The 15,359-nt window shown below is 42.0% G+C and overlaps 1 protein-coding gene across 4 annotated transcripts in view; it reads right to left on the bottom strand.

The window, feature by feature from the left end:
* ZFP64 (ZFP64 zinc finger protein) overlaps positions 1 to 15,359 on the bottom strand; it is a 77,132-nt gene that overhangs the window by 48,285 nt on the left and 13,488 nt on the right. For 3 of the 4 annotated variants that reach the window (XM_004370230.2, XM_012559225.2, XM_004370229.2), the window contains exons 3-5: positions 8,743 to 8,904; positions 6,770 to 6,832; positions 1,980 to 2,231 (exon numbers count right to left, since the gene is read on the bottom strand). In XM_004370230.2, coding sequence (XP_004370287.1) covers positions 1,980 to 2,231; positions 6,770 to 6,832; positions 8,743 to 8,904 — 477 coding nt within the window. The remainder of the gene's footprint in view (positions 1 to 1,979; positions 2,232 to 6,769; positions 6,833 to 8,742; positions 8,905 to 15,359) is intronic. The other variant, XM_004370231.2, reaches the window with a different exon arrangement.

Below are 15,359 nucleotides of genomic sequence, written 5' to 3'. Positions count from 1 at the left end.
AATTTAGAGGGAACGTAGAAAGTCCAAGACTTGCTGGGTTGGCAGGGTTTCTCATCTCTAGCCTCACAGGTCAGAAAAAGATTTTTACAGTAAGATAAAGCCTTGGGACAAAGATCATATCCAGGGAATGGATTTTAGCGTAAAAACCAAATGAGGGGTGTGACTACAAGACACTTTGTTAAAGCCTCTAAAAGAATTCAGTTGATGCCGTATAGGTTGTCTCAGTAGTACAGAAGGATTCCTAGAAATCTCAAGGAACTGAACCCACAGATGCATGATATGCTGAAAGGGCCCATAATTGAGTTTAGAGAGGAAGGCAAATCTTTAAAAGAATTAGGGGTGTGGCTTTTGGCACATGGATACACAGGAAACTCATGAAGTTTTTAAGACAGCTCTACTGGCAAAACTTTTGTCAGCCTAGACTAAAACAGAATGTAAAAAGACCCCAAGCTTTCTCTAGGCAGGAAGCAGGCTGAGAAAGTTTCTCAAAGGACATAGCTAAGGAAGGTGATGGGAAGGATATTCCAGGGGACAAGAGTCAAGGTGTTGATCAAGGCTTAATCAAGAAATACTCCCTGTCCCTAGAGGGGTTTCAGAAGTGCTGTGGACTGCTAAATGCTTTTCAATCTCCCTTTTGAACGTCAGGATTAACACCATTATCCTGGCTCTGTTTCACCATTGCATGATGGGTGTATTAAGGCAGATAACTTATCTTTTTACTTCAAAGGTCTCTAGATCAAGAGGAGCCATATCCTAACCTGACAAAGATCACAAGATACTGGTCTTTAATGATCCTATGATTGTATGAGACTTGTAGGGGTTTTGGGAGTGCATTTTGCATGTGGGAGAGATGTGAATGATGGTGAATATGAAGGGAGACTGATCATTTGTAAACATGGCCACAATTCTCTTCCCCTCCCTATATCCCTAACCTTTGCCATGTAACCTTGTGGTAACTACCCACCAGCTCCACCCATACAACTTGCTTTAGCCAACGGCATGTTTTCAGACTTATTGCAGGCAAAGGCTTGAAATGGGCTTATGCACTAGGGCCTGCGCCTCTGCCATCACTGTGAGATGGACAAGCCTGGGCTAGCCCACTGGTCCCGGCAGAAGGATAAAAACTACGCAGAGCAGAGCTCGATTACCCCAGCCAAGTTCAGCAGCCATCCAGCCCACCCCACACATGTGATTAGGCCCAGCCAAGATCAACAGAGTTGTCTAGCCAACTCCAGCTGACCTCAGGCATGTAGGCAATAAATGCTTATTATCATATGCCACTGAGGTTTTGTGGCTATCGTTACACAGCATCATTGTGTCAACAGCTAACCTATACACTCACCAAAAGGAAAATGTGCATAACTTGAGTTACCTACTCTGCTGACTTGGCCATGTAGTTTTCAACCAAGCTTTCCCATGCTGAACTAAGCAGAGTATGCTTTATAAAATGATTGAAATGCCTAGCCCATATATTATGTAGAAATTGGTTAAAGATGCATTGTTGATATCTCTTTCATTTAGCGCACTTCCTCAATTACATAATTTACGAGTGAACGAGTTATAAACTTATATAAAGACATATGTAAAGATATATATATATATGTATATATATATATATAGTTATAAATTTGACTCCCCTCCGCCTGTTTTACTTAAAAGGAGCCCTGGTGGAGCAGTGGTTAAGAGTTTGGCTGCTAACAAAAAGGTTGGCAGTTCAAATCCACCAGCCGCTCCTTGCAAACCCTATAGGGTAGTTCTACTCTGTCCCATAGGGTCGCTGTGAGTCAGAATTGACTCCACGGCAACAGGTTTGCGTCAGTATTTTACTCCACAAGGCTCTCCCGGGCAGATGAAAGGCAAAACTCCCAATTCATTTACTTACACCGTGACTAGATTCCTCCAGGTGCTTTAAAGATGCACTCATGATTTAAGCAATAGGAAGTTAGGAGCCTCAGGAGAGAACAAGCTGAGGGACTTACCCGTGTGGGATCGGAGGTGGACGGTGAGCTGGCTGGAGTTGCGGCTGGCGTAGGGGCAGATCTGGCACTTGAAGGGCCGCTCGTCAGAGTGTATCCGCAGGTGCTTGTTCAGGCTGCTGCTGTCGGCTGCGGCGTAGTCACATGTCTTGCACTTGTAGGGCTTGACGCCCGTGTGGCACCGCATGTGGGTCTTCAGTTTATCCTTCCGGCTGAAGCACTTGCCACAGACGTCACACTTATGGGGTTTGTCTCCTTCAAACATACGCACAGATGCATCAGGAAACCAGGTTTAAAAAGAAAAAAGCTTATTTCCCACCCCCCTTATGAAAAAAGGAATAGAGTCACCCTAGAAATATTTAGAAAACTCAAAAAAAAGCTGGATGATGATTGGCAATCAGCTAACATCTTGGGAGAGGGGAATTTTCTTCTTCCGTTTTGCTTATGGAGCCCTGGTGGCGCAGTGGTTAAGAGCTCGGCTGCTAACCAAAAGGTTGGCAGTTCGAATCCACCAGCTGCTCCTTGGAAACCCTATGGGGCAGTTCTACTCTGTCCTATAGGGTCGCTATGAGTTGGAATAGATCTGATGGCAGTAGATTTTTTTTTTTTTTTTGCTTATTGGTATTTTCTAAGCTTTTCCTACAGTGAACGTGAATTTCGTATTATTTAAAAACAGAAAGCAACTAAAGTAACATGTTAAGGTACCAAAACCAAAACCAAACCCATTGCCGTCAAGTCGATTCCGACTCATAGAGACCCTATACACAGCTAAGTAAATAAGAAACTGCTCATTGTGCCTTGTATCCATTCTCCCCTTCTTCCTCTTCACAGTAGAGCCCCACTCTAAAACTTAGCATCTGTAAGTTTTAGCAGATCTCATGGCTGACCAAAGGAACCCTGGGGGCGCCAACGGTGAAGCGCTCAGCTGCTAACCAAGAAGTTGGCAGTTCGAATCCACCCAGCGGCTTTCCAGGAGAAAGACCTGGTGTGAACATTACAGCCAAGAAAACCCTACGGGGCAGTTCTACTCTGTCATCTGGACTCACTGTGAGTCGGAATCAAGTAGCCAGCGCCTAACAACAACAACAGTGGCTGACCAGCTGAAGACCCCATTTCCCAGACTCCCTTGCAGCTCGTTGTCAATCTGTGACTCAGTTCATGCCAACGAATGGCAGAGAAATTAAGGTGTGTCACGTCTGTAAAAGGAAATTGACTGTCTTTTACTTTTTCTCTTTTTCCTTTTCTTGCTAACTGCAACGAGGGCATGGGGGTCAACCAGCAGGTGAGGCCAGGGGAGGGTAGGACACCTGCAGGCAGTGGAGTAATGTAATCTAATGTAACATAATGTACAACAACGAACTGCAAGACTCAGCGTCATGTAACGAGATAGAAGGAACTTGAGGCCCTGCATGATCTCGTAGGCAGAGCCGCCTGCCTGCCCCAGACTGCCTGTTTACCGATGGGCAGTTATGTGAGAGAGGAATAAACCTCTACCTTGTTTGAGCCCATGAGCTGCCATGTTAAAGCAGCTCAGTTTGTACCTCATTATCTGCCAGCTTGCCACCCATGAACTGCTAATTCTTTGATGTATATTTTTCCAGTCTTCTTTGTACGTGTGTGTAGTTTTTTGGTACAAAAAAAACTCCTGTATAACACCAATTTCAACACTTACTTTTTGAAAGGCATCGTGCCTTTGAATTATTTTATTTAATCTTCTCAACAGCTGGGACTACAACCAGGATCGTCTTACCTTCTTAGCTACAATGCCACCCTGCCTCTCCATCGACTACCTTCTTGCATGTGAAACAATTTCAGTCATTTTTTTTCACATCCTTAAATATCCACAATGTGACAGCATTTCACTGTAGGGATATATTATAAATTACTGAACTAACTGCTTACTTGGCCACTGAAGAGAATGAAGCAGATACGTACGTACTGATATGGATAAAACTAAACCACGCCCGTTGCAGTCGAGTCGATTCTGACTCATAGCGACCCTATAGGACAGAGCAGAACTACCCCTTAAGGTTTCCAAGGCTGTAGTCTTTACGGAAGCAGGCTGCCACATCTTTCTCCCATAGAGCGGCTGGTGGGTTCGAACTGCTGACATTTTGATTCGCAGCGGAGTGCTTTAACCACTGCACCACCAGAGCTCCTTAAAACCAAAACCAAACTCATTGCCGTTGAGTCAATTCCAACTCATAGCGACCCTATAGGACAGAGTAGAACTGCCCTATACAGTTTCCAAGGAGCGGCTGGCTGGTGGATTCGAACTGCCGACCTTCTGGTTAGCAGCCAAGCTCTTAGCCACTGGGCCACCCGGGCTCCTGATGTGAAAAGAGATCCAGTATTTAATGGAAAAAAGCAAGTTGCTGTGATAGTGTACATTGTTGTTGTGTGCCACTGAGTCGATTCCAACTAGTAGCGACCCTACAGAACTGCCCCTTAGGGTTTCTTAGGCTGTAATCTCTACAGGAGCAGATCGCCAGGTCTGTTCTCCCAAAGCAGCTGGTGGGTTCAAATCAGTGACTTTCTGGTTAGCAGCTGAGTGCCTGACCACTGTGCAGCCAGGGATCCTTGATAGTGAATATAGTACTAACTTAATAAGGAGGGAAAAAGATAAATTGTGTGTGTTTTTAGGCCCAGTATAGGCATGTAAAAATTTTGGCATGATAGATACTAGACTATCAAGGCTGATAACTTCTGGGGCATGGAATTAGAAGGAGATGGGTTTCGGGTCAGGATTTTCACTTTTTTACTTTACACCTTAAGGGCACCCAATCTGTATTTTGGCCAAAGGCTAAAGAGTCAAGTGCTAAAATCAATTGTCAGTCAAAGCTGATCACTTTCATCACAGAATGAACATCTGGGATTTAAGACTATATCTAAAAGTTCATTTAAAATAATTTGACTATTAGAACTTGTAATGATCAAATTTTAAACTTCAGGAACAATAATTTCTCAGCACCGTCAGCTGCTAAGCAGCTCTTGGGGTGGCCATACTGGGTATCTGCTACCTGGAGCAGCTGTGTGATGGTGGTGGGGCTGGGTCATTTTTCTAGCTCTGCCAGCAAAGAGCCTTGCTGCTGTTACAGTTTATAAAGCACAGCTTCCTCTCTGAAAGGAACTACAGTAAGGAATCACACCGTCTCCTCAACTTTCCAACGGGAAGATGTCAACGGAGACGCTGCTCTTACGTGGAATCATCCCAGACTGGAAACTAACACAAGATTGGCTAACTGTGTGAAGTTGCTTTCTGAAAATGTGCAGAAACAGACTTAAGATCGTTGCCCTCCTTTACATTTATACAATGCTTTTTCAATCATCATTAATAATTAGAGCACTTTACTCTTTCAGTGGTAACCATGCTGTCATGGACTGATGGAACTTCAACATATGAAACTGAAAGACAAGTTTTATTCCTTGTTATGTTGAAAATGCTTACCAATATTTGAAACTCAACATTTGGGTAAGTATGATAATTCCAAGTGACGTGATGCTGTGAGGCTGATTACATATGATGGTGACCTCAATGCAATAAGGCAATATTGGTCATGGCCAAGGAATAGCAAACTGTCAGCTATTTCATCTTCCAAAGGCTGAGGCTAAATAGTAGCCTTTGGGTGGTTAATGAAGACAAAGCTGAACTGGAATGTCGTTCTACCCTATACACATTTATACTCTTTGAATTCAAACATGTTGACATTTTTTGAATTATGACCCCCTAATACTTTGCTAAAAGTAGCCTGAAAGCAATTTCTTCCCCATGCAGAAAATCTGGGAAACATAAAAAATAATACATTAAAGAAAATTAAAATCATGAGACATGATCACTTTTTTCTTTTTCCATGTCTTGATCTTTTTCTTTCCTTTTTATTTTACTGTGGTAAAAATTTGCCATTTCAACATTTTTTTTTACATGTACAATTCAGTGACATGAATTACATTCATCATGTTGTATAACCATCACCACTATCCGTTTCCCATTTTTTCCATCAGCCATAACAGAGACTCAGTGCCCCTAAAGCAAGGATTCACCCTTTCCTCCTCCCTCTTGCCTTTTTATATAAGGTAGTCTCCAGCTTAACAGTGTATTCGAGTTACGACAAACTGTACTTACGGCCATCTTTTTTTTGTACATATTATCGTTAGTAATATGCACCACATACTGTGTTGCAGCATGTATGTTCACTTGAAGATGTTCAATGTTATGATTTTAAAGTATTGATAATAAAAGACAATAATAATGAAAACTAAAAAAAAATGTATTTGACTTTTGTCACAGCAGACTTACGACGGAGTCGTTGGAACAGAACCCCATCATAAGTTGGGGACTACCTGTAATGATCTATTGCATTTCCCTTCACAACTGCCAAAATAACGCCAGCTCACTGTATCCAGTGATAGAGGAAAAGTTACTTTCTTCCCCCTTATTCCTCTTTGCCAGTCTTACACAGAATCATACACACACAGGTACATTTATTTTTATATCTCCTCACAATGAGAAGAATATGTACATTCACACTGCAATTAATTTTCCCAGATCAGTTTTCAAAACAGCTATAGCAGTTCACAGTCCCACTAGCAAAGTTTGCTCACATCCTCTCCAGCACCAGATTTTATTGCTTTAAACATTTTCTGCCAAAAAATGTATAAAAATGAGCCTCTTAGTCAATTTGAATTTGAACCAATGAAGTTCTGCATCCTGTAATGCATCTGACTTTTCTGGATCCCAGCTCCTAGCATAAAGCAGGTGTTCAGGGCACATGTGCTAAACAAATATTACTTACCTGTGTGAATTTTTAAATGCCGCTCCATGTCCTTCATGCCATAGGCAGTCTTGAATTGGCAACCTAAAAAAAAATCAAGGAAAGATCAATTACAAAAGGATACATATAATCTTTTTTCTTTTTTTGGTGGTTGTTAATATACACAGCAAAACATATACCAATTCAACAGTTTCTACATGTTCAATTTAGTGACATTGATTACATTCTTTGAGTTGTGCATCCATTCTCACCCTCCTTTTCTGAGTTGTTCCTCTCCCATTAACATAAACTCACTGCCCCCGAAGATTCCTATCTAATCTTTCGAGTTGCAGTTGTCAATTTGATCACATATAGATAGTTCTTAAAAGAGCGTAATGCTCAAGGCAGACGTTTTTTACAAGTTAAGCTAAAGTACGCTTTGGTTTTAAGAAGACTTCAGGGGATATTTTTGGTTTAAGGTTTAAAGATTATCTCAGGGCAGTAGTTTCAGGGGTTCACAGATACACACATTCCTTAGAGTGAAGAAACCTGGCAGAAACCATCTTAGCCATGGTGTTAACCGCCTTAGTTAACATCACAGAAATGGGACATAGATATCAGGTGCCTCTTGATACAAGGCACCAAGAAAGACATAACATTACTTCTGTGGTTTCTGCCAAGATTGCATTGATTCTATCTAATCACAAGCAACATCAGACAAGCTAAACTCCCGGCATATGCTACAAAATAACTGGTCTGTACTTTCAAAAAAATGTCAAGGTCATAAAGGACAAACACTAAGGAACTATTCCTGATTAAAGGAAACTAAAGACACATAAAAGCGAAATGTAATATGTAATCCTGAATTGGCTTATAGAGGAAAAACAGTATTTCTCTTTTGTTATAAAGGATATTCATGGGATAACTGGTACAATTTGAAAAAGGTCAATAGAATAAGGTCAGTAGATTCGATAATACCAGCTGCCATCAAGCCAATTATGACTCTTGGTGACAACATGTGTGGCAGAGTAGAACTGTGCCCCATAGGGTTTTCAATGGCTGATTTTTCAGAAGTAGACTGCCAGGCCTTTCTTTTGAGGTGCCTCTGGGTAGACTTGAACTGCCAACCTTTCAGTCAGTAGCCCAGTGCTTAACCATTTGCACCCAGGGACTCCAGACTTGATAACAGTGTGTATAAATGTTAATTTCCAGATTTGACAATTGTGCTATGGCTATACAAAATTTCTTTGTTTTTAGGAAATAACTCATCGGTAAAAGGGCAGCACATCTATAACTCATTCTCTAATAGCTTGAGAAAAAAAAATACGTCTGTGGAGAGAATGACCAAGCAAACATGGTAAAATGGTAACCTTTAGGGAATCCATGAGGGGTATACAGATATTTTTTGTACTATTTTTTAGCAAAGAATTTTTTTTGCATGCTTTTTGTCTTTCTCTCCCACCTTGATCATGCAGGTTCAATGATGGCAGGGTCTGCATCCATGGCTGTAATTTCATCGTCATCCATAAGGTATTTATTGCATGACTACTAGGTGATGGGAGCCATATACATCACAGATTCAGCCTTTCCCTATATCTCATACTATCTAATGGGGATGTTTTTATGAATAAGTAATGTGGCTGTTTTGTACTATTTCTGCAACTTTCGTGTAAGTCTGAAATTATTTCAAAATGAAAAGTTTTTCTGAAAAGGAAGATATCTTTCTCAGTGTCTTTCTAAGCTATAGCCCTGGAAGAAAAATCACAGCAACCTGAAATTCTCCCAAGTCCCATTTTAAAGCCTGTGTCTATAAAAGTCTTAGTGTCTGTATGCACAATGATGAGGGACAGAGAGGGAGTACTCGGATGTGCCAATGTAAATGCTGTAGAGATTTTAAGCCAGGGATGGCAGCTTGGAGCACATCAGCATCCAGTTGTTAGGATCCTGAGGGAAGAGCTTGAAACTTGGTTATAGGTCACATCCTCTGCAGAAGCAGGACTTAGTGCTCCCTTTACCTGGATAGCAACAGTTAAGCCTTTTCTGAGCAGGTGGGGCTGTGGGCTTTCTGGTGCGTGACTTGGCAGGGAGAGAGATGACAGTGGCTGTCTGGTTTTCATTGCTTTCCGTGGGCAGATAAGTTTGATAGCCATGTTCAAAAACAAATTCTGGAGCTGCAACTAAAAGACATCATGATGATTAATTTTCATAATATGAGCATGCAACAGATATTCCTTTGCCTGTCCCCCTTTGTAAAGAATAAACATGCTAGATTGAATTCCAAGTCTCTCGTGTGGCTTAGGAGTGTCATGTAGCCCAGATCTGGCCAATGAGATGCTAGAGAATAATTGCTTCGGGCTTCTGTAAGAGAGTTTCCTCCTTGATTCATTTTTAAAAAGGGAGGAGGAGAAAGAGAGGCAGTTGAGGAAAGCTCACTCAGACTGCCCTAGCTACTCCTTACTTCCGTCTTTGGACATGCTAGAGTGAAGATGTGATGCCTGGATCTGTGGCAGCCATTCTGTGAACATAAGGGGAAAGCAGGAGAATCAGATGTTCAGCCACAGTCCTGAAACCACCCAAATCTAGTCTTCTTGTTAAATAAACAACAAATGCCCCTATAATTTATTCCAGGTAGGTTTTCAGTTAACTGCAGTCAAGTGTGTTCTAATTGACATAGGCACTTTCATAAGTTGTATCAAAAAATTCTGGTAAACCACCCCAAAGGAAGGAATAGAAAGAATTCTGGGCAAAACTAGCCTTACAAATCTAAGGGACGCTCTCCCGAGCATGAGTACCCCTATCAAAATATCCTTTAGCTCACATTGAAATTTGTTGTTTTTAAATTTTATTGTGGTAAAATATACATAACAAAACATTTGCCACTTTTATCCATTTTTAAGTGTACAGTTCAAATAGATGTATAATTAATTATAGTCACCATGTTGTGAATACAACCGTCATCACTAGGTATCTGTTTCCAAGTGTTTTTCATCACCCTAAACAGAAACTCCGTACCCCTTAAGCAATAAATACTAATAAGCGTAGGTCTCTATGCACTGGCCAATTCTAGATATTTCATCTAAGTGGGATCATACAATATTTGTCCTTTTGGATCTGACTTATTTCAGTCAGTATAAGGTTTTCAAGATTCATCCATGTTGTAGCATGTATCAGAACTTCACTTCTCTTTATGGCTGAGTAATATTCCACTGTCTGACTCTATCATTTTTTTTTTATCCATTCATCTGTTGATGGACACTTGCATTGTTTCCACCTACTGCCTATTGTCAATAGTGCTGCAATGAATATTAGTGTACGAGTATCTGTTTGAGTCCCTCCTTTCAAGTCTTTTGTGTATTTGCACTGAAGTTTCTGAGGAAAAAAAAAAAAACCTTCAAACATGAAATATTATAAAAGATATAGCAGGCAGTGTCAAATTTCTATTTTCTTTTTTTTTCTTATAAAATAATTTTGTGACTACTTTGTTAATGAAAGAGCCTGTGGTTTGGTGCTTGGAAATATTTTCTTTCTTCTTTTACTATAATTTGTCACATAAAAATCTGGCTTACAATGAGGCGTGACTATGACCAATTGGGGCTTGTTACTGAGAGGACCTAAAGGAGATTCTGGAGCCAATGTCACATTCTGTTTCCAAACCTCAGTCCCTAAGGCACCACCTTCGATACTTTTGCCATTTTGTTTACTGAATATATTTACAGGTAGTCCCTGACTTACAGTGGGGTTCCACTGCAATTACTCCGTTGTTAAGTCAATTCGGATGTAAGTCGAACACTTCTTTTTTTTTAGTTTTCATTATTATTGCCTTTTATTATCTGTATCTTTATAAATCTGATCTGTATTTGTGTTTTGGGGTTGGAAACATTAAAATATAAACTACAGATATATTTTAATATGTACATAAAAAATACACAAATCATAAAAATTTTCTCTGATGATTAAGGAGAGTTGGAGGAAGTTGGCATTTTGTCAGTTGCTGTAGTAACTCCAGTTGTGGAAAGTTCTGAATCACCTGAATTATCCCTGGGAATGGTGATGGCATTTCTAGTCAGAAAATTAGTGAGAGCTGTCTGTATGGTCCTTGTCTTCACATATTTCACAGTAACTTCCCGAATTTGCCTATCGACTTTAGCAAAGTGATCAGTGTTTGGGTCCATGTTTTCAAGCAACTGAACAGTAAATTGTAAAACTGAACATCTACGAGTGAACGTCTGAGAATGATATCAGCAAATTATGCTCTGCCACATTGTATCTGTAGTACATATTACTAATAAGGTGTACCAGAAAAAAAAAAAAAGGTAAGTATGATTTGTTGCAACTTGAACACGTCTTAAATTGGGGACTACTCGTATTTCAATCAATGCAGGTCTAACATCACTACCTATTCTGGCTTTGGCGGAACTATACTATACACGCCACAGGTTTGAGGTGTTAATTATTCTGCCTTACACATTAAAACAAATACCATATTTATTTGGATCTAAGAAGTTATAGGTTATAAGATATACCATTATTTTATGGGCCGTTAATACAAATAACAAAAAAACCCAAACCCATTGCTGTTGAGTCGATTTTGATTCATAGCGACCCTATAGGACAGAGTAGAACTGCCTTTTGGGTTTCCAAGGCTGTAAATCTTATGGAAGCAGACTGTCATATCTTTCTCCTGTGGAGCGGCTGGTGGATTCAAACTGCCGACTTTTCATTAGCAGCTGAGCACTTTAACCACTGCACCACCAGGGCTCCTAGTAATAAAAATATGCTGCCAGTTAAATACATTGTGACACAATGATTTCATATTTTTAGAAATTTCATTTTATATCAATTGACTCAGCTCCTTTAGACATCTCTGGACATTTGATATGAAACTCAGGCTCCTGGTCTCCATCTCTAAAGCAGCTTTGGCAATGACAGGATAATTCTCATGCATGTCAAATGACATCTGGGTTTTGTAAGCACTTGGTATTTGAGTGAGCCCTGGAGGTGCAGTGGGTAAGCGCTCGGTTGCTAACCAAAAGGTCAGCAATTTGACCCTACCAGCTGCTCCACAGGAGAAAGATGGGGCAGTCTGCCTCCATAAAGATCAGAGCCTTGCAAAACCCTACAGGGTTGCTATGAGTCGGAATCAACTTGATGGCAATGGGTTTGGTTTTGGTTTTTTGGTGGTATTTGAGTAAACGCATGGTGTCAATGTTCTCAACTGGAATATGTCACATGAAGTGAAACGGCTTTGGTTCAAAGTCAGCAGAGAGCTTCTGGCATACCGTCTTAAGGCCAGGTCTCTGATGCATGAATCAGCCATACCTGCCTCTTGGTGAAATGTTGTCATCTACTCTGTGGGATCTGGCTACTGCTCTTCCTTTTATGTCCACAGCTTGGTTTCAAAGAGTGGTTCCCGATCAGCAGCATTGGCATCACTTGGGAACTTGCTTTTAGGCAAATTCTTGGGCCCCATCCCAGACCTGCTGTGAGGGTTAATGTTACGTGTCAGCTTGTCTAGGCTACGATTCTCAGTGGTTTGGCAGACACTATGTCTCACCTCCCGTTTTGTGATCTGATGTGAGCAGCCAATCAGTTGAAAGGGGCGTTTCCTTGGGGGTGTGGCCTACATCCATTATATAAATGAATGTTCTGGCAAAGCTTGTTCTCTTTCGGTTCCTGCAGTCTTCTCAGCGTCTGACCCCAGTTCCTAGGATGTGAGCCAGCGGAGGGCTCCAGCCTGTCACCCGACCTGCAGATTTTGGATTTGCCAACCCCTGCAACCGTGCGAGCCAGCAGAGGTCATCAGCCTGTCGTCTGACCCACAGATTTGGGACTTGGCAGCCCCCACAATTGCATGAGCCATTTCCTTGAAATAAATACCTATTTGCGTCTCACTGGTTTTGTTCCTTTAGGGAACCCAGACTACAACACCTACTGAATCAGCAGCTCTGGGGGTGGGGCCCAGCAATCTGTGGTCCAGCAAGCTTCCAGGTGACTCTGATGCACTCTCAAGTTTGAGAACCACTGGCACAGACAATCCTTATCTAAGCATCTCAGCAGCAGAACTCAACCCAGCTTTGTCTAATTGAGGGAATCTGCCCTTCTTGGCTGGTAACTTTGCAAGAATGGGACTGCAGTTATTCCTCCAACAACAAACATTTGTTTTATTACCATCCAATGGACCCCTGCTACTGTTTCCAGGCATTTCTGGTTACAGAGTTGTTACTTTTCATCTAAAGCTGAATCATCATGCCATATTGTAGATGACTTTTTGTTTTTTTAATATTTAAAAAAATAATTTGTGAAAATACACACAACAAAACATACACCCATTCAACAATTTTTACAGGTACAGTCCGTTGACAGTGATTACGAGTACGTACTTCACGTTGCATCACCATTCCCCCTATCTCTGCCCATACTGCCTTATGGCTTAGACTCTCCGCCCCTTAAAGTTCTCGTCTGTGTTTGAGTCACTGTTGCCCACTTAATCCCATATAGGTAATTTTTTAAAAGAGTGTAATGCTCAAGACGAACACTCTTTATTAAATGAGCTAAATTGCTGTTTGGTTTAACGGTTTCTCAGAAGACATTTTAAACAGCAACTGAACTCAACACATATAGTTCCAAAAATGCACACAACTCTGAAGTGACAAAAATGTGATCAATTATGACCAAGTTTGTTCACGTGCACAATTTTCTTAACAACTGCCTTTGGACGGACAGCAATTTCGTCCAGTCTGAGATGCCTCTCCATTTCAGATGTGTTACAGTGTGTCCTTGTATGGATGTGAGTCCAGGTTCAGCCACTTACCTCTTTGACCCTCAGTTTCCTCACCTGTAAAAGGGATAATCACCTGCCTACTTCATGAAATTGTGAAACGTAATGAGCGTGTTCCGTAGGGTGTGTCCATGGTCAAGTCCGGATGAACGTTAGCTACTACCATGGACTCGGGCACCGCTTCCCAAACTCAGCTGGAATGAGTATGACCTGGGATGCCCAACCATCCCTGTTTGTCCAGGACTGAGGGGCTTCCCAGGACATGAGACTTTCAGTGCTAAAATCAGGATGGTTGCTCATGCTATCATGATCTCCCAACGTTCTGAACACGTGGCTCCTGCAGCTGGGAGATGCTCAGAGTGGGGTGTGGGTGGGATGGGCAAGGAGGAAGCACTACCGTGGGCCAGGTCCTTGTGATCCTCAGAACCCTTTTGAAAGGTCAGTGCTGGGCCCAGGGACCTCTTGAGCCCATGACTTCCCTTCATCCCAGGACGTTGGTGGGGTTTTATCTCCTAATTGCCCACCTGCCCCTCCACCACGAGCCTCAGCTTCCCTTTACTGGCACGTCGCAGCAGAGGGAAACACAGGAGTATCCCAGTCCCGAGAAGGAGTCTCGGGGAGGCAGCAGGAAGCATCATGCGTGGGCAGGTTAACAGCAAAGGCGGACACCCAACTGCAGGGCTCATTTTAGGGATGGCGCTAACCACCTGCAATAGGTGAGCTACCCCAAATTTGGATGGCTACAAGACCAGCATGGGTTTGCTCAAGAGCTTGGGTTCTGAAATCTTTCCTCCCTGAGCCTCAGTTTCCTCACCTGGAAAATGACGGAAATTTCCATTCCTATCCCCTAGGGCTGTTGAAAAGACTAGAGATCAGGCATGTAAAATTGCTATCACTGCTGTCCTTACTCATTACTTTATTCAGCAAATATTTATGGAGTACCCACTGTGTACCAGGCACTATTCCAAGCACCAGAAACAAGCAATGAGCCAAAAGGACAAAAATCCCTGCTCTCATGGAGCTATTTCTAGTAAGGGGTGGGGGGATAGCTGCAGACATTAAATAATTTAAATATGTAGTAAGTCCAGTGGCACTGAGGGCTATGGAGAAAAATAAAGCAGAGAAAGGGTGCAAGGAGCACTGGGGAGGTGTGTGTGCAATTTTGAGTAGGGTGGCCCAGGAAGGTCTCAGTGAGAAGGTGACATTTGACTATAAAACATGGAAGCACATAATTATTACTTTAATAAATTCTGTTGCAGGTATCTGGAATTCAACAGCAACAAAGGGGCATTGGGTGACAGGGAATCTCATCCAGCTACCCAGTCTTGCTAGCTTAATCACCCCAAGGCCTCCTGGAGCTGGGTTACCCCAGGAACCCCTGTGACCAGAAGACCTGCAGAAAAGCCTTTAGGTGGCCTTGATCACTGAGGGGCGGTAGGTGACCAGTGGTCTCCCTCACCTCCTCTGGTTGGTTGTGTGCTATTCCATGCTGGAGTAACCACTCATTCATAGGTTGAGTGAGTGTGTGGGTGTATGTGAGAGTATGTTAGAGAGTGTATGAGTGTGTGTGTGAGTATGGGTGTGAGTGTGCAAGAGTATGTATGTGAGAGTATGTGTATGAGTGTGTGTATGAATGTATTTGAGTGTGTGCATGTGTATGTATGTATGATATGTGTATGACAGTACGTGTGTGTGTGTGTGTGAGAATATGTGTGTGTAGGAGTGTGGGTATGTGTGTGGTTGAGTGTGTGAGAGAATATGTGTGTGAGTGTGTGTATCTGTAGTCAGACTGATTTGAGACCAACTTCTGTCACCACTTCACCCACTGAGGGACTCCAACTAGTCACTTAACAC

The sequence above is a fragment of the Trichechus manatus genome, unplaced genomic scaffold, assembly GCF_000243295.1.
Source record: "Trichechus manatus latirostris isolate Lorelei unplaced genomic scaffold, TriManLat1.0 scaffold00008, whole genome shotgun sequence".
Classification (NCBI taxonomy): Eukaryota; Metazoa; Chordata; class Mammalia; order Sirenia; family Trichechidae; genus Trichechus; species Trichechus manatus.
The sequence above is the reverse complement of the archived record's forward strand: the minus strand, read 5'-3'. Positions and strand labels throughout refer to the sequence as shown.